Source organism: Eptatretus burgeri, chromosome 12 (genome assembly GCF_056783735.1).
Source record: "Eptatretus burgeri isolate ZD-2024b chromosome 12, Ebu_testis_v1, whole genome shotgun sequence".
Taxonomy (NCBI): Eukaryota; Metazoa; Chordata; class Myxini; order Myxiniformes; family Myxinidae; genus Eptatretus; species Eptatretus burgeri.
Genome location: NC_140972.1, coordinates 92,821,660 through 92,843,368, shown reverse-complemented (window position 1 = coordinate 92,843,368; position 21,709 = coordinate 92,821,660). Strand labels below are relative to the sequence as shown.

The 21,709-nt window shown below is 41.9% G+C and overlaps 1 protein-coding gene and 1 pseudogene across 5 annotated transcripts in view; both read right to left on the bottom strand.

Annotated features, from left to right (window-relative positions):
* The window catches only part of GABRA2 (gamma-aminobutyric acid type A receptor subunit alpha2), a 139,318-nt gene that overhangs the window by 30,916 nt on the left and 86,693 nt on the right, over positions 1-21,709 (bottom strand). For 3 of the 5 annotated variants that reach the window (XM_085848880.1, XM_085848879.1, XM_085848881.1), the window contains exons 7-10: positions 14,743-14,902; positions 14,390-14,472; positions 13,134-13,277; positions 2,847-2,915 (exon numbers count right to left, since the gene is read on the bottom strand). In XM_085848880.1, coding sequence (XP_085705006.1) covers positions 2,847-2,915; positions 13,134-13,277; positions 14,390-14,472; positions 14,743-14,902 — 456 coding nt within the window. The remainder of the gene's footprint in view (positions 1-2,846; positions 2,916-13,133; positions 13,278-14,389; positions 14,473-14,742; positions 14,903-21,709) is intronic. The other 2 variants (XM_085848882.1, XM_085848883.1) reach the window with 1 other exon arrangement.
* On the bottom strand, positions 17,050-18,660 carry LOC147016140 (uncharacterized; annotated as a pseudogene).

Sequence of the window (21,709 nt, the reverse complement as noted above, 5' to 3'; positions counted from 1 at the left end):
CACGACTTCAACAAGCCTCGGGGGCAGCGGAGTTGCAAATTGCTCCACCAATAATGAGTAAAAGAAAATATCAAAGATCATTCAAAAGATGGATGAAACTATGTGCCGGTTGAGCAGATGGCAGGGCAGTAAGGACAGTCAATTGCTTTGGTGGCTCGGACATTGGTCATCATAATTGTATCAACAAAGGTGAAACAAAGACATCGTAGTTGCTCACATTGACAGCAGGGGAAGCAAGCAGTTGTCGACGGATAGATAGATACAAGTATTATGGTCAGACCTGATCCCATTCAAACAATAAGCTCCAATAGCAAAGTTACAATGCAGAGCAGTCAAAATTGATCGGCATGGCTACGATGTGAACAGTGTGACAGAATGACGTAGAGGTAACAAACTTGTTTTTGAGCTGTTTCGTCTGGTTTTGAATCTTGATTGCACTCAAAACTGTCAGACTGGTGTTTCACATTGATGGCGTTTCCTTCAAAAGTGCGCCGTCCGTCAAATAGGGATGGTAAGCTGGAGAGACCCCATTTGCTCGCACTGATTGCCGTTGGACGTTCAAGATCACATGGTGTCTCTCACAGAAAGTAGGTGAATGTCACCGATGCCCAGATCAAGGTATAAATTCCTGTTTTAACTATCTCTACAAAGTCTAACTCCCCAAGTTGGGGCTCTGGCACCCCATCGCCCAAGAAGGACCATTGCAGAACCCGAAACATGCTTGGGATAAGTAACAACAACAATGTGAAGAACCTTGAAGCAAACGGACTACCATAATTTTGGATAATTGTGTAAATATTTCATCTTGAATGCCAACAGGAAGTTTGACTGCAGTGCTACAAAGAGCATAAAAATTGGACCATTGATTACGTGGATGAAGTTTGATTAAGGAGAACACAATCCCTCTGGGACTACCCCCCTTGTCCTCATACAATGTTTGTTTCCAACATGGCACTTTCAAAATTACATCATCCACCCCATATTGCACGCATGTGCAGAAACCCCTCGTAACGAAGTCGATCGGGATGGCCTGGCCATATTTTATACCTCCCAGATAAGGATTGGAGAATGAAATGACTAAAAATACTTTTGAGGAAGCCTGAAAGTACTTGTAAACGTACCTGTGAGAACAACGAAAGAGTTGGAGAACTTCCCGGTCAAGTCGTCCAAAGAGTTGATATCTTGCAGTCCGTATTGCAAAAACTCCCAATGATATGGGCCCCGAGAAAGGCCTAAAGGTTCGTAGATAGGCGTTCTACCCAAACCTTCATGCTTCCAAACACCGATAGCTAATTGTATTAACAGGAAACAATAGGAACCCGACTCTTTTCATCCACAGGTATTTCTTACATTCCTATATTTCCGTGAGTGCGATTTGCATTCAGGAACAGAACAATTATGGTTAACTATCTTGAATTATGGTTAAAAACCACCCTCCCCCCCTCTTGTGCAAAAAAGTCAGGCACAGATGATTTGGAGGAGCTTGACGGACTCTACGCGCACCTTATTGCCAAACACATTCTCAAGATCCAAGCCGGGATGTTCGGAGAGCAAGTCGGGATGGCAGACTGCATCGAAAGCTCGAGGTATGAGATCCAAATCACATTATGAATCCGTAGAATAAACTTTAATGTTGCATTCTTGATGAAATTTCAGTTGTTGAAGAGATTGATATCCCTCCGTTCACCTTTTAACACCCGATCGAGTCCATCCCACAGCTGAGAATCTGAGATTAGAGGAAATAACTGTTCATTCTCAAATAAAATGCAGATCTTAATAAAGTGACAATCCAGTGTACATAAATATGAGTATTAAAGAAAAATTATTAATTATAACTACAATTATTTCAAATTGTAAAAAGTTTGTGTCATGCTTCTAAATCTTTTAGCCAATGTGAGATTATTTTGAAAGCGATGACCTAGTGTTCGGCCTGTACTCTAGGTTAAGTGAGTTCATTAATTATAACGATATGATATGTCTTGATGAATCTCGGGGTAAGATGAATGTTATAATAGCTGTGACTTCAACAAACAAACTTTTGTTAACGCCTATACTCCGCATCGATGCGTGTCGGTAGGGTTCATTTTAAAGCCCATTTTGGTATCGATGATATCGCAGGAGAGAATTAACTTGTCACCGAGACTGGAGTAAAAACGTAATAGTTAAAATGTTTTACCTCTGCTCATAGTTGTGAAAATGTTGTCTCTTGATTAGTCTTGGAACACCAATTTAAATATATCCTTAGGAAATGCTCAAACTGAAGAAGGAAAGATAAAGGGAAATCTTCATTCAAGAAAGGGATTGCGGTTTTTCTTTATCGTCAGCACGATGAAAGCACCGACCCTTGGATTCAGTCCAAGAGACATTTCAGAGTAAGTGCTGCACAGGTGACGAGAAAGAAAGAACCAGTCTGGCACCGAGTGTGGTTGAATTTCGCTTTCTGGACCTAAGCTTTCCATGCTTGACCATGAAATGAACTAGCATGTTCACATGATGGAAACTCTACTCTTGTTTAATGGAGCAACTTCAACAACAAATATGAATGGATCATTAATACTGAAAAACATTACCCATGTCTGCGGTTTTCATATCAATGGTGGATCTTGTTATCAATACAGTTAAGTTCACGGTAGAGCAGGAAGCAGGTCAGCTCGTGCGTACATCATGCAATAGCAAATAAGCTCACCATTTTGCAACTCTGAGCGCTCTCTACCGATTGTTTGCATAAGGAAGAGCTTGCTGACATGCTTTTGCTTTGCAGAACAAGTGAAAAGCAAGTGGCAGAGGGGCAGGCAAGTTTGCAGGCAAAAAGGATTTATTTTTTAAAAAAAATTTGTCTGCCTCACCTCCTGCCCTGAACTCATGACCCTCGAGCTGCCCCTGGCCCTCGTCTCCCCTCTCCCAGCTCCCGAGCCCTCAGAACACGACGGGAAGAACAATGAAAGCAAATGGATGGGCAGAAGTTAGTTTGTGAAATGACAATTGATAAATGAATGGAAAAATAAAATATAAAAGTATGAGATAACAAGCACACACAGACAAGGGTGTCCTTTATAAGGAAAACCATAACTTTCTACATTGCTGTCAAGATAAAAGTCTACAAACTCTTGGAATTGAGCTCATCAACATATTTCATCTTTACGTAGCATATTGGTAAAGCATTGCCTTGGGGATAGACTTTATAAAGGTTGTAATATCATAATGTGACATTATAAATGCAATAACGCATTTACTGTCCATTTGTTTCGTACTGGCCATTTTGGAATTACCACAAGCAAGAGATAGGATTCTGCCTCCATCTTGGACAAAATCCGTTGGACATCTTGGACACCTTGCACATGAAATCCGTTCATCTAACTCTGCCTAAAAGGAGGGGGGGTGCCGTCAGGCTACTCCCCCTGTCCCTCTGTTGCAAGGACAGGTTGGGAGAGGGGAAGACATTAGGGGGTTTCCCTGAGCTCCCCTTTTAGCCACAGTTACACTCTCCTCTGTGGCAGAAAGAAACCAATGAGGTTGAACCTTGGCCAAGGTGATGCGAGTGGAAAGGGGAAGTCTGGAAGTAGGGGAAGCTGAGAAGGATTAAATGGCTACACCGAACACTATGCAAAGCTCGCCTCTGTCTACTCAAACCATTTGCCACTATGCTTTACAGGGCTTACTTTTTTGTCTGCTTGTCACAATGCTGCCGAGGTAAATGGAGCTCTGCCATCTCCTTGTGATTAACCACAGTGAAGAAAGGCTGAATTGATGATTTGTTTGATGGACGGAAATGTTCCTTACAGACCCGGAACTTGGCAGTTCCCTAGCACAAGGCTGAACTGAATGGGTTTGGCTAGGCCTACCTGTCCTGTGACTTGTCCTGGAAGCAGAGTGCATTCCGCATTCATCGTTTCTGTTGCATCAATTGTACTAAGGCTGAGTCGAGTGACGCTTTAGCACTATAAGGCATGCTCCCTGATGTGCTCTGGGTGTTTCTTATGTCTGCGGTTTTCATTAGTTTTTATTTTTTACCGCAGGCAGTCTCACCGTGAGACTGAGATTCTCCGCAGGCAGTCTCACCGTGAGACTGAGATTCTCTTTTTTTTCTTTTTTTTTGTATAGCAAGTCGAGGCTTGTGGAAGAGCTAAGGCACAGAAACATAACAAGGTGGCAGAGGAAAGCACAAAAGAAATGTGCAAAAACAGATCCCTGTAACGACAGGCCAATCAGCCTTCTCCCAATCATCAGCAAGGTTATGGAATCCATCACCACTTCAGACATTAAATCCTTCCTCTTCTCCAATGGCCTGATTTCTGATCATCAATTTGGATTCAGACCAGGTCACTCTACCCTGGATATGCTGCTTCTGTTCTCCCAACAATGGATGGAGGTACTCAATACCGGACATGAAATCAGAGCCATATCCCGAGACATATCACGTGCTTTTGACACAGTCTGGCACCCTGCCCTGCTCACCGAACTCTCTTCCGATGGTATCCAAGGCCATCTACACTCATGGCTTGCAGACTTCCTCTCCTGTCGCAGCCAACGTGTGGCCCTAAATGGAGTTCTCTCATCCCCTCTTCCTGTCCAGGCTGGAGTTCCTCTCAAGGTAGCGTTCTGGGACCTGTTCTTTAACTGGTTTTCATCAATGATCTCTCTGACTCTGGAAAATCCTCTTTATCACTTCACTGATGACTCCACCCTCCATCATACCCTCTGTCATCCCTCAGACCGGCAAGCCGCAGCTTCTTCGTTCTCTGCAGGTCTGGATAAAATCACAAACTGGTCCAACACGTAGAACATGTCTTTCAATCCTGACAAATCTCACACTCTCACTATGTCTCTGCAAAAGGACCATTTAGAACCCCCCCCCCCTCCCATCTACTTTCTCAATAATCCTCTGGAAGAAGTCCTTTCATTCAAGCTTCTGGGTCTCACTATCTGCCATGATCTTTCCAGGAAAAGCCATATCTCCAACCTGGCCTCAAAAGCCAGTCGCCGACTGGGAATCCTCCATCGTGCAAAGTCCTTCCTCTGCCCACCTGAGCTCCTGACCACATACAAAGCTTTCATCTGCAACCTGATGTCGGATCATTGGCTTCTCCTGTGATGAGGCTGAGTCTTTGGGCCTCTCACTCTCTCACCGCAGGCAGGTCGGTGGTCTTTCTGTCTTCTACCGTCTCCTCTCCAGTCTCGCCCCCCCCCCTGCTCTCTCTCTCTGCGAACAGTCCTTTGGGTCACTAGTAAATCACACGTGGCAGGCAAGAAAGTCAATATTGGACTTCGGGTTCCACGTGACCCCCGAGGTTTTGTGATAAAGTGCTGTCAAGAGTGTGGGATTCAAATAAATTGCCTTCAAAGGTATCTATTAGAACAAAAAGGAGTGCCAGGTTTTGTGCAATTTAAACTTATTCACCTCCAACGGGGTTTGAACCAGAGTGGTCGCGGAGCAAGATTTTCAATAACATCGCCTCGAAATTGAGTTAAATTGTAATTTTAAACTTTTTTTGCTCTTGTACAGGACACGTACAGATCACAAAGCCAGGGGAATCGGATGATGATGAGGTAGTTGATGTTGATACCGGTGGAGAAGAGGTTTCACAGCTAGTTAGTGGTGCCTGGGGAGGCATTGTCAAGTCTCATCGTCTGTAGGTGGGTCAGATGTTGCTGGAAATAATGTACAAAAACGATTTGCAAAATGCTGAAATGATGGACTTGAATTTGAAATCCTCTCCAGAATGCTAACAATTGGTATTCAAACAGTAGAACAAAGGATTTTGAAGCGAAATGACTTCAGAATACGAGTATGAATGCAAGTGTCGTTGATTTGATTTCTAACATGGATGCAGTTTGGAAGTGTGAATGCAGAGAAAGAAGACTGCCAAGATGAGGGCTGGGGTACATGAGCTGCTAGCGAATGCACCTTGGACTGGAATTAAATTTTGAATTTAGCACCCTGGTTGCATCATTACTGAGGTGTGGCTGGGCCGCTAATGCAGTGGCCCCTGTGCATTCAGGAAGGAATTTGGAATTTGGCTCGAATGCCGTCAATAGTTCACCTCTTAATTATTAATTCTTTTTTTTGTAAAGGACACTGTAGGATGTTTAATGTTCACCAACTAATCCCTCTATGTCTGGTCATGTTGGCTTAATGGTTTGGGTGGTGGGCTTGGGATTTGAGGATCATGAGTTAAAATCCCACTCGGCAGTTGAATTAATACCAGGTGGGGTTGACTCTGCCTGTCATCCTTCCGAGGTCAGCAAAATGAGTGCCAGCTTGCTGGTATTGGTATCCTGTGTCGGAGTGGCGACTCATCCAGGATTGTGCCCAATAGCCGAGGAGACTGCTTAGGCAGCACCAACACTCTGCACAGAGTATGGTCCCAATGGATGGAGGAAACTAATCCCAGCTGATGGTACACCCAGTTTTGACGTCCATCTGAGGGATGGCGCTCACATTGACGTATCGCTGTTGCAAATCCTTCACAAGTGACTGTTAGGAGATGTATGGGTTCAGTGGAATGTTCATGCTTGGACACTTATGATTCAATATGTAACAGATTGTTTGTTGTGTTGCTCTATAATGTTTATTGAGGTGAGAAGTTTATTACCTCTACCACCTAAGATGGATGGAGGTTATGTATTCACTTCTGTTTGTTTGCTTCTCTGTGAGCAGGATATCTACAAGTTATGGACGGATTTGGGATCAAATTGGTGGACAGGTTAGGTGTGTGACAAGGACGAACTGATTCGATTTTTGTTGAAGATCCAGATCCGGAAACGAATTTTTTTTCAATCTTTAAAAGTGATTCTTCACCGGAGCAGCGACGCGCTGTTCCAGCGTGTGCTTCCATACGTGACCTGACCTGACGCATGGTATTTCAAAATGTTGTGGACGGGTTGTGACAAAATTTGGTGGATGAGTTGGTTAGGTGACGAGAACAAGCCAATTAGATTTTGCTTCAGGTTGGTATGCAGATCTAGCCTATCAGTGGGATACAACACATAACCACTTCAGCCTGGTGGAGATGTGTGCTCTACCGAGTGCCGTTCTAGTTCTAAATGTTTATAGTACAAGCATTATTTACCATAACCTCAAACAAATTGCAACAAAAGCTCTCTCACTTGCATCATACCGAGGAAGGTGTTCTCCATGCCACCTAGTTAGGAATGGAAAAAGTTTTAAGGAATCCTGCAAGGGGAAAGTCCTGAAATCAGTATTTTTTTTTAAAAAAAATTGGATTATGAGGAAGCATATGAAGGCACCCACTTAATCTAGTTTCAGTGTGCTCTTGTTGCACGAATATAACTAATTCTGACAGTCGCAGTTAGCCAATGCTTCAGGAGATGCTGATCTCATGCAGAAGGCTGTGGAGAATGCTACAGTAACCAACGCTGGTCGGTGATGACACAGACCTCCTCGTTCTACCGTGCTGCCATGCAATCTTAGATTCTTATGACCTGTTCTTCTGCCCAGAGCCGAAGAAGAACATCAAGAACCCTCGCAACTGAAACGTCGAGGTGGTGAAGGAACAGCTTGATCCATCCTGTCCTTGGCTGTGACAACACACAGAGTGACTTCCATGAGCATTGATCTCAAGATGACCTTTGACCTTCGACCTCAAAATCAATAGGCATCTCAGTTGAGACTACTTCCACAACTTGGTAAAGTTTCATGACGATCGGTTTAGAATTGTGACATGTAGGTGATTGACAGACAGAGAGACAGACAGACAGAACCACATCTACTGACCAATATACTTGGACAAATCTTTGATTTTGCAAGTAAGAAGAAGCTTAAAGACGAATAGAAATAATTCGGTAGTGCTTTAGAATGTAGCAGATGCGGCATGTGTTGGACGTGAGTTCTGAACTGCCAAATGGTGGTTGAGTCGGGGTCCCCGACGCTTCAGTTACGAGACAACACTCGTTCAACAGAGGGGAACAGTACAATAAGGGTCAAGTGGGGAATATAACGAAGAAGAGAATCTGTTGGCTTATTTAGCTCAGTTTGAGTATGCATCTAAATTGAATAAATGGTATGTGGAGGAAACGTTCGCTCAAGACGTGACTTTCGAAATGACCGAGGAATGCTGCCGAGTCCTTTCGAGGCTGCGCTGTGTGTGTTTCACTGAATCAGTTCTGCTCGCCGGGGAACTTTTAACCTGCCGTTGCTAGCTCAAAATCTGTAAGTGAAAGATTGTCTTTTTAACATAATTTTCAGCACTTAAACAGAAAGAGCGGCAATTTCAAAATGGTTCACCATAATTATTGTGTTCCTGGATGCAAATCGGACTCACGGATATTTAAGAAATCCGAGAAATATCTGTGGATATTAGAGAGAGAGAGTGAGAGAGAGAGTGAGAGAGAGAGTGAGAGAGAGTGAGAGAGAAAGAGAGAGAAAGAGAGAGAAAGAGAGAGAAAGAGAGAGAAAGAGAGAGAAAGAGAGAGAAAGAGAGAGAAAGAGAGAGAAAGAGAGAGAAAGAGAGAGAAAGAGAGAGAAAGAGAGAGAAAGAGAGAGAAAGAGAGAGAAAGAGAGAGAAAGAGAGAGAAAGAGAGAGAAAGAGAGAGAAAGAGAGAGAAAGAGAGAGAAAGAGAGAGAAAGAGAGAGAAAGAGAGAGAAAGAGAGAGAGAGAGAGAGAGAGAGAGAGAGAGAGAGAGAGAGAGAGAGAGAGAGAGAGAGAGAGAGAGAGAGAGAGAGAGAGAGAGAGAGAGAGAGAGAGAGAGAGAGAGATAGATAGAGATAGAGATAGAGATAGAGATAGAGATAGAGATAGAGATAGAGATAGAGATAGAGATAGAGATAGAGATAGAGATAGAGATATATATAGAGAGATACAGACAGACAGACAGACAGACATTGAGTTGTTGAGTTCCTATCACTTCCTGTTAATACAAGCGAACAGCCGCAATGGGAATATGAAAACACACAAGCACACACGGACGCTTCTCCTTTCAACATTAGATGCAAGCATGTCGTATAATATATATATATATATATATATATATATATATATATATATATATATATATACATACATATATATATATATATATATATATATATATATATATATATATATATATATATATTTATTACAGCCCTCACAACTCCACCCCCCCCCCCACTCCACCCTCCTTCCCAACATGATTAATAGTAAATATCATCATTTTAAACTTACCCTGTACATACACAAGCCCCGGATATGTCCCTCCCATCGGTATTCAGATGCACCCACACCAGAAATGGTGTGTTCCTCAGGGAAGTCTACCTGATGCATCCAGCTCCCCTGTAAATATAACTGGTACAAACATCGTGTGTTTTACGTCTCGATGATCTCCTTTGCCGAAGAGTTGGTTACCGTTACTTGGTAATGATGCACGGCATCAGCTTTCCAATTGCAGACGCCCATTAGACAAATCACCAAAGCCTTCCATGTTCACAGGAGGTACTCCCACAAGGTTCAAACTCCATTTACAAGAAGCGATCTGTCGAGGGTTTGTTTAGCACACACCCGTCCACTCGGGCCTTGCACCAGCCCACATGGTCAGGAGTTTGCAGTACGAGCAGGTGCCCATTCGGTCAGCTGATAAGGTTCTTCAAATCTTTCATTATGTAGAGGCACAGCCCTTTCTCTCAGGTGAATTTCCAAGTATTTTCAGCTTCTTTTAGAAGCTTTGTGAGCCATTTTAGGTAACAATCCTTATCTCAGACACGATATACTTTAGGGTGCCCTGAGCACCATTGTTCCTCGGGGTTTCTGAGCATGCACATCAAGCATTCTGGGGGTGGATTACATCATTTTATGTCACTAAAGTACTGTGCTGTATGTTAATACCGCTCATTTATAACGTGCCTGGTGGAAAATATCGTTCAGAACTGTTATGTACGCAGTTCGTGGAAGATATGTTTAAGTACTGTTTAATGTGCGTGACTCGTGGAGTTTTTTTTGTTTGTTTCGTCTGCGAAAAACCGGGAATACGTGAAACACAGGGCCGTGAATGTCAAGGCAGGTCACAATTTATAAACCGCGAATACACGGGGTCCGCAAATAGGGAATCCGTGAATAGCGGGGTCCGTAAATACGGAATCCGTGGATAGTGGGGTCCGCAAATAGGGAATCCGCGAATACACGGGGTCCGCAAATAGGGAATCCACAAATACACGGGGTCCGCAAATAGGGAATCCGTGAATAGCGGGGTCCGCAAATTGGGAATCCGTGAATAGTGGGGTCTGCAAATAGGGAATCCGCGAATAGCGGGGTCCAGTACAGAACTAGACTTTTGCATCTATAGCTTAAAGGTTGTGTGTGTGTGTGTGTGTGTGTGTGTGTGTGTGTGTGTGTGTGTGTGTGTGTGTGTGTGTGTGTGTGTGTGTGTGTGTGTGTGTGTGTTACATCCACTGCTTGCTTGTATTAACAGGAAATGGTACGACCTCGACACCTCGCATCCATGGATATTTTTTGTATTTTCGTGAGTCCGATTTGCATTCAGGAACACAATAATTATGGTGAACTATAATGAAATTGCCACTCTTGTTTAAATGCTGAGAAATATGTTTGAAAGACTATTTGACTTAGATTTGGCTCCAGCAATGGTAGGTTAAAAGTACCCCAGTTTGTTGAAGCGAATCACTGAAAATGCACACACAGCACATGTGTGAAAGCCCTCATGATAATTCATACCTCGTATTGAAGGGGACTGAGGTTTATGGATTCAGCCAAATATGCCCAAAGATTTGTGCATTGTTCCAAAGATAGCTGCGAAGGGAAATGTGATGGATGCTTGGTGGTGCGGCTCCAATATGCATAGACCCGTCATTCAGCAAGTACAAGAGTGTGAGGGTGATGGTGTGGAGACGAGTCGACAGTGCAGTGACTCCCTGTAGGAGGTAGAAGGATCAATGAAGGATTTATGCTGAGATTTTAGCTGATGCAAAAAAGTGGTCTGAGAGTTTGCATTTGCAACTGTCACAACCGACATGGAGGAATCGACTACTGCCTGAAGATGGAAAGAGAGGTTCCTTGTGTTGTGACGTGGAAGAGTATGTGCTGCTCTGTGAGTCTAATTTGGACACAAGATGGCATGAGTCAGTGGAGTATGTCAAAACCGCATGTGCCAAAAAGAATTTCCACAATATGCAGGGGTCAATGACGGGCAAACAACAATAGCCAAGAGAGAGAGACAGAGAGAGACAGAGAGAGAGAGACAGAGACAGAGCGAGAAAGCTTCGGGTGTTAAATTTTCATACAGAAAAGTGGAATTATAGCCAGGGTCATGGGGCAGTGTCTGACTCGGCACGCCATGAAACATTCATTCTGCTGGAAGCAGAGAGCATTCCGTACACGGCTTTTCCGCCGCATTGATTGTACTGGAAGTGGCTGAAAACTGGCTGCTCCCTGATGTGCTCCCTGTTGTTTCTCGCCCTCATGGAGAATGTCGTTCTCCATATTTCCAAAAAAGAGAACGATGCAATGAATTCATCCCAGTCAGTCCACAGAAGTGACAAAAAGGACCGACAAGGGAGGTGACAAAAAGGTGTACTTTTACTAAAGGTGTACAGTCGGTGTACTTCCTTCCTTCCATGTAAGTGCTGCTTCATCAGGATGAAGATTACCTTTTATACAAGTAGGCTTATTTTTGCAATCCTGTAATTCCTTTCAAACTACTGTATTGACATATGTTCACCAGTCAGCTAGAACTTGATTGTTATGAGCTAACATTGGTGATGAGGACTGCATGGAAGGATAAATCAGTCGGTTTCATTCCTCAAGGTTCAACCCTGGAGAATGGTTCTTTACCCGATCTTAAAAAATAACACATTATCGCCGAGATGGTCGACTGGACTTCGGGTTCCATCTGAGCTCACGGTAATTTGGGTAATGTGTTATAGTGTGCAAGTTATTTTTTTCTGTTGACAACATTGTGACATGAGTCCTGTTTCACTAGTATTTTTGTTAAATTTACTCCAACTGCGCAGAATCTGGGTCACAATTAGTTAGCGGTGCCTGTGGGAGGCTGGGGTCCCATGAGCCAGCATTTTCTGGCGTACTTCAATCTATGACGAGTACGGTGACTTATTTCCGGCATCTTCACAAAACAGCCACGTCCCTGAGGAATGATGCAACTGCTTGATGCATATGAATGAATGAAAAACGTGTTTCAACTTTTACTTGAACATGGGAAGAAAAATGGTTCATCACTGGGATTTAATTTTCTGATGTCTTGAATTTGAAGAATTAGTTGATGAAGCATTCTGACCAGAAAAATGACATTTCCTTTGTCCTGCCTACATCTCCGTAGAATGCATGACATCAAAGCAAAATCGTCCAACACGGAAATTGTGTGGAGATGCAGGATACATTGCTCTGGAAGAGTGAAGAGGCGCTGTTGCATAGACAATCGGTTGATCAATGGTGCAGGAATAATTTATGAGGTCATGACCAATGGCCAATTTGAACAGGAACCCTGTGTATTAAGACTGCAGTGTTGGATGGAACTCTGTATCCCCACTGGTAAGCCCCCATCTCTTCCGTAAACTTAAAGGTCTCCAACGGTGTCACGACCATGGGGACACAACATGATTCGCATTGTTTTTGTTATGACTCCTGATGCTCCACAATTGTCCAAAGTGTTGTATGTGCTTCCGCTGTGTCTTACCCTAGGCCCCGTGGAAGTCCAGATTACATACTAGGCAATAATAACATCACTTATCATCTCGACCTTCTGACCTGGAAAGCTCAACCTGATGTTATGCACATACTTAATTTTATCTTTATCTTGAGATTATGGCTTATTGATTCAATCTTCTGTCTTAATGACCTAATGAAGAACTCGAAGTCATGGTATGGCTGCATGAAGATTGATAATTTTGCTGGTTTTACCCATAATTCCATGCACACATTAAAATTATTTCAGACTAGGTTATCAATATGTTATCTTGAGTTGCTATTCCAAAACCATGAACAGTTTTGTCAGCAAGGAAAAACATTGTCATACGATGGAACTTATGGCAAAATTATGAAAATGACAACTGAAAAGAAGATGTGTTTGGAAACATTGAGACGAAACATGAATCAAGATATAAATTACAAACAAATGAGCAAGTTCATTGACAACACAGGAAGGCAGGTAATTATACATTGTGATACCTGTGCTTGAATGGACTGTGTCACTGTGACTTTTCCTCCCAATGAGGTCGTACTGGTTGAGTCGTGACCCATCTTCTGCCACGTCCACAGACGGAGATTCTTCCCGTTTCCAAAAATATCGCACCTCTGATGTGGTGTATGCATCTGGACAGATAAGATGTGATGGTACTCAACCATCTGAATAAAGTGGAATGCATACTGGCTGATCAATCACTTTAACATCCACATCATGTTCGAATGAAAGGTTTAATTGCCACATTGTGGTGAAAAGTAACTTACTTATTGCACTGATTTGTTAACTTACTCAACCTCCTTCTCTTGGGAAAACCACATGTCAAAGTTGGCCTCCAGAGCAATTTTCCGACTGGGAATCCTCTGTCATGCTAAATCTTTCCAAGGCAAACGGAACTTCTAATAACAATGTACAATGCCTCCATCCACAGTTTGATGTAATCTCCAGGGCTGGTGCTCCTGCCTCACACCTTGCAGATCCTGATGCCATGCTCTCCAAGGCCCTCAAAATCATTGGAATCTCCCACGATAAAGCGGAGTCTCCGGGCCTGTTGTTTCTGCATCACAGACAAGTCGGTAGCCTATCTGCCCTTTCTCGCCTTGCACCCTGTGCCCTTTTCATGGTCTGTCTCCCAGAGGTTTCTCCAGCGTGCACACACCCTGCCTGTAACTCACTTCTGCTGAAACTCCCATATTAAATCCAGGCTCACTGCTCACCTCCACTCATTTGTTCCTCTCTTCTATCACCTGTAGAATCAACTTTCTCATTCTATTCAATCTACTATTGTCTTTTGGGCTTCAATATGGCTGTTCTCCTCATCAGCATGTCATCACCCATCCACACTCATGATATTTTCAACTCTCAGTAACCCTTCCTAAGTCAACCCATTTCTTTCAAGGATAGGATAGTGTTGTCTCCCTTCTGCCCCCACACACCTTTATTTGTTCCATTGTTCTTTCATCACAGGTTTTCCTCTCCTGATCTTTCATCCCTGTTTGTATTTCTTTCCAGGAGCAAGGATTATGGTCGAGCAGTTAGTGTTCCAGGCAATTCTCTTCTGTCTTGTCGCATTTTCATGAGCATCGACTTTGTATTCAGAAAAAAAAATAGTAACTAGTGGGTGAAGAAATCGATAATTATGGTCCGTTGAAAAGGTCTTGTTCTAAAATACTACTAAATGACATTACAATGTGAGAATAGTCAAGATGTGGTAAAAATGAAGATGAAGAGGTAAAAGACTCACAGCTTCCAAATTTAAGAGGGCAGATATGTGAATCCATGGGAAAATTCCCCAGGTACATCGGGCATTCTGCATGGACTGTCAGCCTATAGCAAGGGAATGGAGGGGAGAGGGAAGAGGGAATGGAGAGTGAAGGAAGAGGGAGAGAGTAGGCCATTTGAAAAGCTCAACTCATGACAATGCGTTTGATTCTGTTTATGTCCTTGATTAGTTGATAATATCCAGCACAATGGTAAGCTCACCCTGAAAAGAGTTGAGAACTTAAACAATTCATTGTAGTATTACAATAAAACATGTATATTGTATGTACAAATGTACTCATTATAAAGTAGTGTGGTTCGGTGCATTGAGTTAACCGCATAGTGTAGAGTAGAGTGCCATCATCCATGATGCGCAGTAGCTTGTTTGGCATGGTGATGTTGTGAGCCACAGATTTCTTTCCATTGTAAAAGAATGTGTCTGGTGTCCAGATACGGCTGGCCATCATGTTGTTTACCCGTAAGACCTTCATGGGTCCTGTTGATAAGAGGTTTTGGGAGGAAAAAAAAAACAGGATGGTGGAATAGGTGAGAAGGAAGTACATATGTTTGGGGTAGGTAAATTAAATTACCTTGAGATCGAGGAAATGCGTGCAAAGTGGCAATAATTAAAGTTGGCCTGTTCTGGTAATTAAACATCTTCAGGGTGCTTCTTGTGTTTAGGGATTTGAGGTTTGACACCTGAACATGAAGTCAAAATAGATTTTCAATCCATGATTTGGTAACCCCTTTTCCCTCCCTCCCCCACCCCTCTTCCCTTCTCCCCCTCTTCCCTCCCTCCCCCTTTCCTCCTTACCCACACTTCTCAACCATGACTCATTTACCATGGTATTCCTCATCTGGACCATGTCACCTATCTCCCTCCAGCACATAAGTGGTTCAGGATGAAGTCCTCAACTTGTTGATGCTTTTGTCACATATTGAGTCATGGTAGTTAACTGTTCGGAGTTCAGTAAGTAATTTCATATTGCCGTTGTTATTGTAAATATCATATGTATTGAATATTGTTCTCCAAATATATAAATCGTTTTGATAAATGTTTAATATTGGCAGATCAATTCAGAGATGATTATAATGTTGATTTTAAAACAAGTCAAGGACCAGCCATGTTTTCATCTTTGTGCATCTCATAATAAGTAAATAAACAAATAAATAACGATGACTTGCAATTTTACAAAGGTGATCAAATCTTTGGTTTTAATGATCTCTGTCACCAAATAAAATACAGTAATTCATTATAGTGCGGCGGATATGTGTTTAATATAAGAACGATTGTGGGTTTGGTGGTAAAAGCACCAAAATTGGCACAGTTCATAATAAGAACATATACATTGATTTTAGCTATAGTGCCAAGCCAGATTTTTCATTGTACGAGAAATATGGGCAAAAATCCAAGATGGCCACCACCGCTGGTTGTGAAATTTTAAAATCGCCATATCTTTACCAATAATTGACATAGAAAGTTGTATAAGGTGTCGATACCTATGTTTTCATACCCATAGAAACTGATTAGACACTCAGATTGAACATAACATGCTTCCGTGCTCGTATAAGTGGTATATGACTGCCAAAATGTGCTGATTTTATGCGACTAATCGATTCTGAACTATAAATCGAATCACAATGTCGTTTGTTGATACACCCCAGGCTCCCAGGCGTAAAGAGTTCAGTAAGAGCATAATAAAATCAAGTCAAACATCATCATGATCATTTAAAACATTTATAATAAACATCAAACTTTCAATAATTCAAGCTATAAAAACAATAGTTTCAACGCCATGAACACAATACTTTCATGAAGAACTTTTGACCAGAAACCATACACAGTAATACTTTTGATTGCTTGAACACCAAACATTATTACACATAAACAAATATAATCACATGTTGTGATGAATAACAAATAACATTTAATAACACAACATCATATTTGTATGTACAATGTATCACTTTCAAAACACACAATCCTGACTGAAAATAAATCGCAATAAGTGTTCAATTGGAAATAAGCGCATGATTGCACAACATAATACCGGTATTACGTGAGAAAATATTAAATAAAATATCAATAAAATAGTAGAAATAAAATGTCAAATCCGACTTTAAAACAATCCACTAAAATGTATGTGTTTCATTTATCTCCACATGGTGACAATCGTAGCTCTGGCTTGAGGTCCTCAACTATCTCGTTCATTTCCATTTTGTTCACAGTTTCCGCTACACCGGAACAGTGATGTACACTTCAATGCTGCTTTTACGCATTTACAGTGAACGACGCATCTTTTTTGGCACCCACACTTCAGTAGTTCTGAGCACGAGGACGCAGCTTCTGGTAGTACTGTCCAACTAGGCTCCCATTTGAGCGTCGGACTTCTTCTCCACCCCCAGGAACTTGGCGATGGAACATCTGGTGACCGCACGTGCATCTGACCCCATACAACTCCGGCCAATTCCATTGAATGGTTTTAGCGATGGCGAACAGTGGTTGATCTAGCGTTAATACTGGAACCTGTCCTGGGTTCAGGAATTCCACCACCTGCTTGACAACGTCCATTGAATGTCGAATCATTCCAATGGATTTTGAATCATCTGGAAATAGAGGTAGGAGGGAATTGATGCTTGGCTCTATGTGTTCAGTGTGACGATTGCCGTGATATGCAAACCACGAAATTGGGTCGTCCGTGCTTTGGGTGTTATCACTTCGCTGCTCCCTTGTTTTTCCAGCCAAACGTGTTCATCTCCTAATGCAGTTTTCAGAAGGACGTCATTTGTTGCAGGATGATCTTCAGTTGGGGGTATCACTGGTTCCTTCGTTTTTAGTGAAACTGGCTTTACATTTGTATATGATTCTGGTAGGCTGTAGTGTGAACTGGAATGTGCAATTGTACCAGAGTTCTCTGTTGGAGTTCTCTCTCGTTCTGTACCATCTGATTCAGTAGCTTTATTTTGGAACAAAGAGATGCCTGTGTCATGGAATGATGTATGTGCAGTTGTTGATGTCGGGTTGTGGTCTATGTTGTCAATTGCTGCCGTTGTAAACAGATGTCTTCTCAAAATTAGAGGACATACAACTCCATCCTTCTCATACTGAGTAGCTGCCGCAGTCGCCATATTTGTAGATATGTCCAGAACTCTCAGAGGAAATGGAGACACCAAGATGGAATAAGGTTTCTACCAACTCACGCTTGCGGGTTTGTCCGTGAATCAAGAGCCCAAGATGGACAGGAAGAGGTGTTTCTTTGTCTGTGTTATGACGTATTCCAGTTGACGAAGCCCGTCTCCTTGTCAAGCTGTTGAATTGAAGCAATTGTGCCACAGTGAGAGCAGATTGACGAAATGTGTCTGGGTCCTTGTTTTTTTATATTTGTTCCATCCATTATCATGCTAACTAGTGCAAGTAACGATTGTCGTATGGCTTCTTCCTGGCAGTTGTTTCCAAACGATCCAGTGAATGTCGAGGTGTTCTGTTGCATATCTCTTCTGACTATCTGTGCAGCCTTCGCTAGGCATATTGCTTCATCGTCGTAGTCATCCAAGGTTGCCTCTTTCAATGCTAGTCCAACATCATCTTCAAAGCTCAGCATCACATTGCGACCTTGCTTGAATGCACGAAGACCGGGTATATTGGCAAGTAGCCGTATCTTCAAGCCTGTTGAGTGAATCCGACCAGACTGTTCAACGCCAAAATCGAGAAGCCGTTCACTCTAGAGCTGGATGAGATCTGCAAGACGAAACACCGGGGCAACGTTATCGTTGTTGTTTCGTGTATCTTCAATGAAACCTATAAGTTCAGCCAGTGCTAAGCCATGGGACACTCTGTCAGATATGCCTATGTTAGTATCTTATCCACTCCTAGTGCTAGCATTGTACAACTTGACAAGGCATTTGGCATGATACTGTGAATCTAGAGCTTCAAGATCGCCGCTGCTAAGCTTTCCTATCAACTTCTCATCTTGCAATTTGATTGCACAACGCTTCACTCGTGCTGTGACCTTTGGCATCATTGCGTCATATCGTGGTTGCTGTTTGGTCTCTGGTTGGTCACAGAAAAAGCATGTGTTTTTTTCTGGTTTGATCGAGATCACCGTCAATGTGCGAGGAGCCTTGGCGGGTATCGTGGGACTTGCTTTGCTGGCCTTCGCTTAGGTTTTCAGACGTGCACATTGTTGATTCCAATCTGGCTATACGACTAGATTAGCACTTCAATCTGCATGAATTGTGCCACTGGGCCTCGTGTGCTTCCAGTGTATTTCCAATACCAGTACCATCGAGTTGTGATATGTCAACTGGAATAGGTTGTTGTTTCATTTCGCTGAAAATTGTCAAATTGTCGCCCAGGGTTTTGTAACCTGCACCAACAGCACTAGCTTTCCTTGATTTTGCTGGGTAATGGAGCACTTCAGATGTAACACTTTGGCAAAGACTACACATTGTCCAGTCAATAGGTTTGGGAACACTGATGCTGGCTCCATGGATAAGCTTACATTTCTTCTTGGCCAACATGGTCAAACCTGGTTATTCACCTGAAATGCAGTTGAATGTACATGTATAATGTTTAAATTCATAATATTGTGCTCTTAATGGAGTGCTTGCTCATGGCTATGAATATAAAAATATATTATCCAAATAACATTCTAATTTGATTATTTCAGAATTAATTACACAAGATCCACACATTTTGGCAGTCATATTCCATTTATACTAAGAATGGAACACTTCATGTACAATCTGAGTGTTTAATCAGTTTATATGGGTATGGAAACATAGATATAGACACATTATACAACTTTTTAAGTCAATTATTGGCAAAGATATTGCGATTTTAAAATTTCACAACCAGCGGTGGTGGCCATCTTGGATTTTTGCCCATATTTCGAGAACAACGAAAAATCTGGCTTGGCACTATAGCTAAAATCAATTTATATGTTCTTGGCATGATTTGTGCCAATTTTGGTGCTTTTACCACCAAACCCACAATCGTTTCACATATCTGCCACACTATTATCCAGAAATGATGAAGCGTGGTATTAAATATAATCCCATCTTTAATCCCCCTTTAATGTTGGATTGAGGCATTGCTGGAGAAATAAAAAAAAATTTACATCTGCAGAGTTCATAGAACACCTTACCTCACATGTTGTTCAGCTTTATCATCCAATTTAAATTAAATAATGATGTTAATGTATATATATATATATATATATATATATATATATATATATATATATATATATATATATATATATATATATATATATATTAACAACTTGAGAGTTCATAGAACACCTCACCTCACACGGTGTTCTGGTTTATAATTCAATTTAAATTAAATAATGATTTTAATGTATATATATTAACAACTGGAGAGTTCATAGAACACCTCACCCCACACGGTGTTCTGGTTTATAATTCAATTTAAATTAAATAATGATTTTAATGTATATATATGTATATATATATATATATATATTTATATATATATATGTATATATATATTAACAACTGGAGAGTTCATAGAACACCTCACCCCACATGGTGTTCTGATTTATAATTCAATTTAAATTAAATAATGATATTAATGGTTATAAAAAAAACAAATTAATTCCGGAAGCTTTCCGCCGCTGACGAAGTGGCTATTGCATCACCCTATCTATCATGTTACATTCGGTCTTCATGTCTGTTCTGTTGTTTGTGTCCTTTATGACGTCCTTAAAAACAGTAAATTTCCTGTTTGGAATGATTTTCAATTTTGTTTGACTGCCAGACAGAGTTAAAAATATGATATTACTCCTTTGCGCACATGTGCGATCAGGACAAATTCAGAGCCAAAGTACTGTTAAACTGCAGGTTCATTTTCCGATTCATGTTCAAAATCTAACATTCAATTGAAATTAAATAGTTTAGTGATCATAAACTGACGGTTGTAGACAGAGGGACGAACAGACAGACAGAAGTGAACCAATTGCTCAACTCTGTGTTTCACTTCTCGAGTGTAGGGTAACTACTTCATCAACTCCAGAATCTAGGAATATGACGTTTGTCTCTGAATCCTCTAATCCAGGTCACGAGGTCCTCAGTTCTTCATAATAATTATATATCTCCTGAAGTTGGATTCCATCTTTTTCTCGAGGTTAAACATCAATTTTGAACCACACTGATTATGATCCTTGCACCATACTATGATGATCAATGAAAATTAATCTCTCATTGATCTTATTAAGCTAGGGGTCAAGGTGATCACAAGTATTGCACATTTTCTTTTCATGATGCGATGCTAACTCGAAGTTTGGACAACAGTTCAACAAATATCAAAAAATCTACTGTCCATCCAACATTCTGAAAAATTTCATCATAATATTCAAACTTTTAAATTGCTCTTCATCTCCAACCTGTGTCACCTCGAAGTCTTTCTCTGGAATATATTATTTTTTTTCTCTTTGGCTTAACTCTGTCTCTCCAAAAGGACTGTTTGGAACCCCCCTCACCCCCACCCTATCTACTTTTTCAACAATCCTCTGAAAGAAGTCCTTTTTTTCAAGCTTCTGGGTCTCACTATCTGCCATGATCTTTCTGAGGAAAGCCTTGGAAGTGCCATGAGGAAAGCCACGTTTCCAATCTGACCTCTAAAGCCAGTCGCCGACTGGGAATCCTCCATCGTGCAAAGTCCTTCCTCGGCCCACCTGAGCTCCTGACCACATACAAAGCTTTCGTCGGCAGCCTGATGGAGTTCTGCTCTCCCCTCGGGGCTGGTGCTCCTGCCTCTCACCTTTAGGAAACCAAGGCATTTAGGATCATTGGTATCTCCTGTGGTGAGGCCGAGTCTTTGGGCCTCTCACTCTCTCACCACAGGTGGGTCAGTAGTCTTTCTGTCTTCTCCCATCTCCTCTTCAGTCTCACCCCCCTGCTCTGTCTGCGATATGTCCCGCCCCCCCCCCCCCATATTTCCACAGGACACACTGGGTCCGCCAACATCCCCTTTCTGGTAAAACTACTAAAATCACGAATCACTGCTCACCTTCACTCTTTCATTCCTCTTTTTTCCCCACCTTTGGAATAAACTCCCACACTCTCTTCAATCCGATTCTTCCCTCCCGGTGTTCAAAACAGCTGTTCACCACCACCTCTTATCATCCCCCATCCAAAACCTCGATCTTTTCTTCCCCCGTTAATCCACCCCAAACCCACTTCTTTCAAATTACCTGCCTTCCTTCCTGAAAGTCCCTGTAATGTCCATCTTATATACCCTGTGTTCCCCACCCCATCCCTCTCCCTTCCACAGATCTCC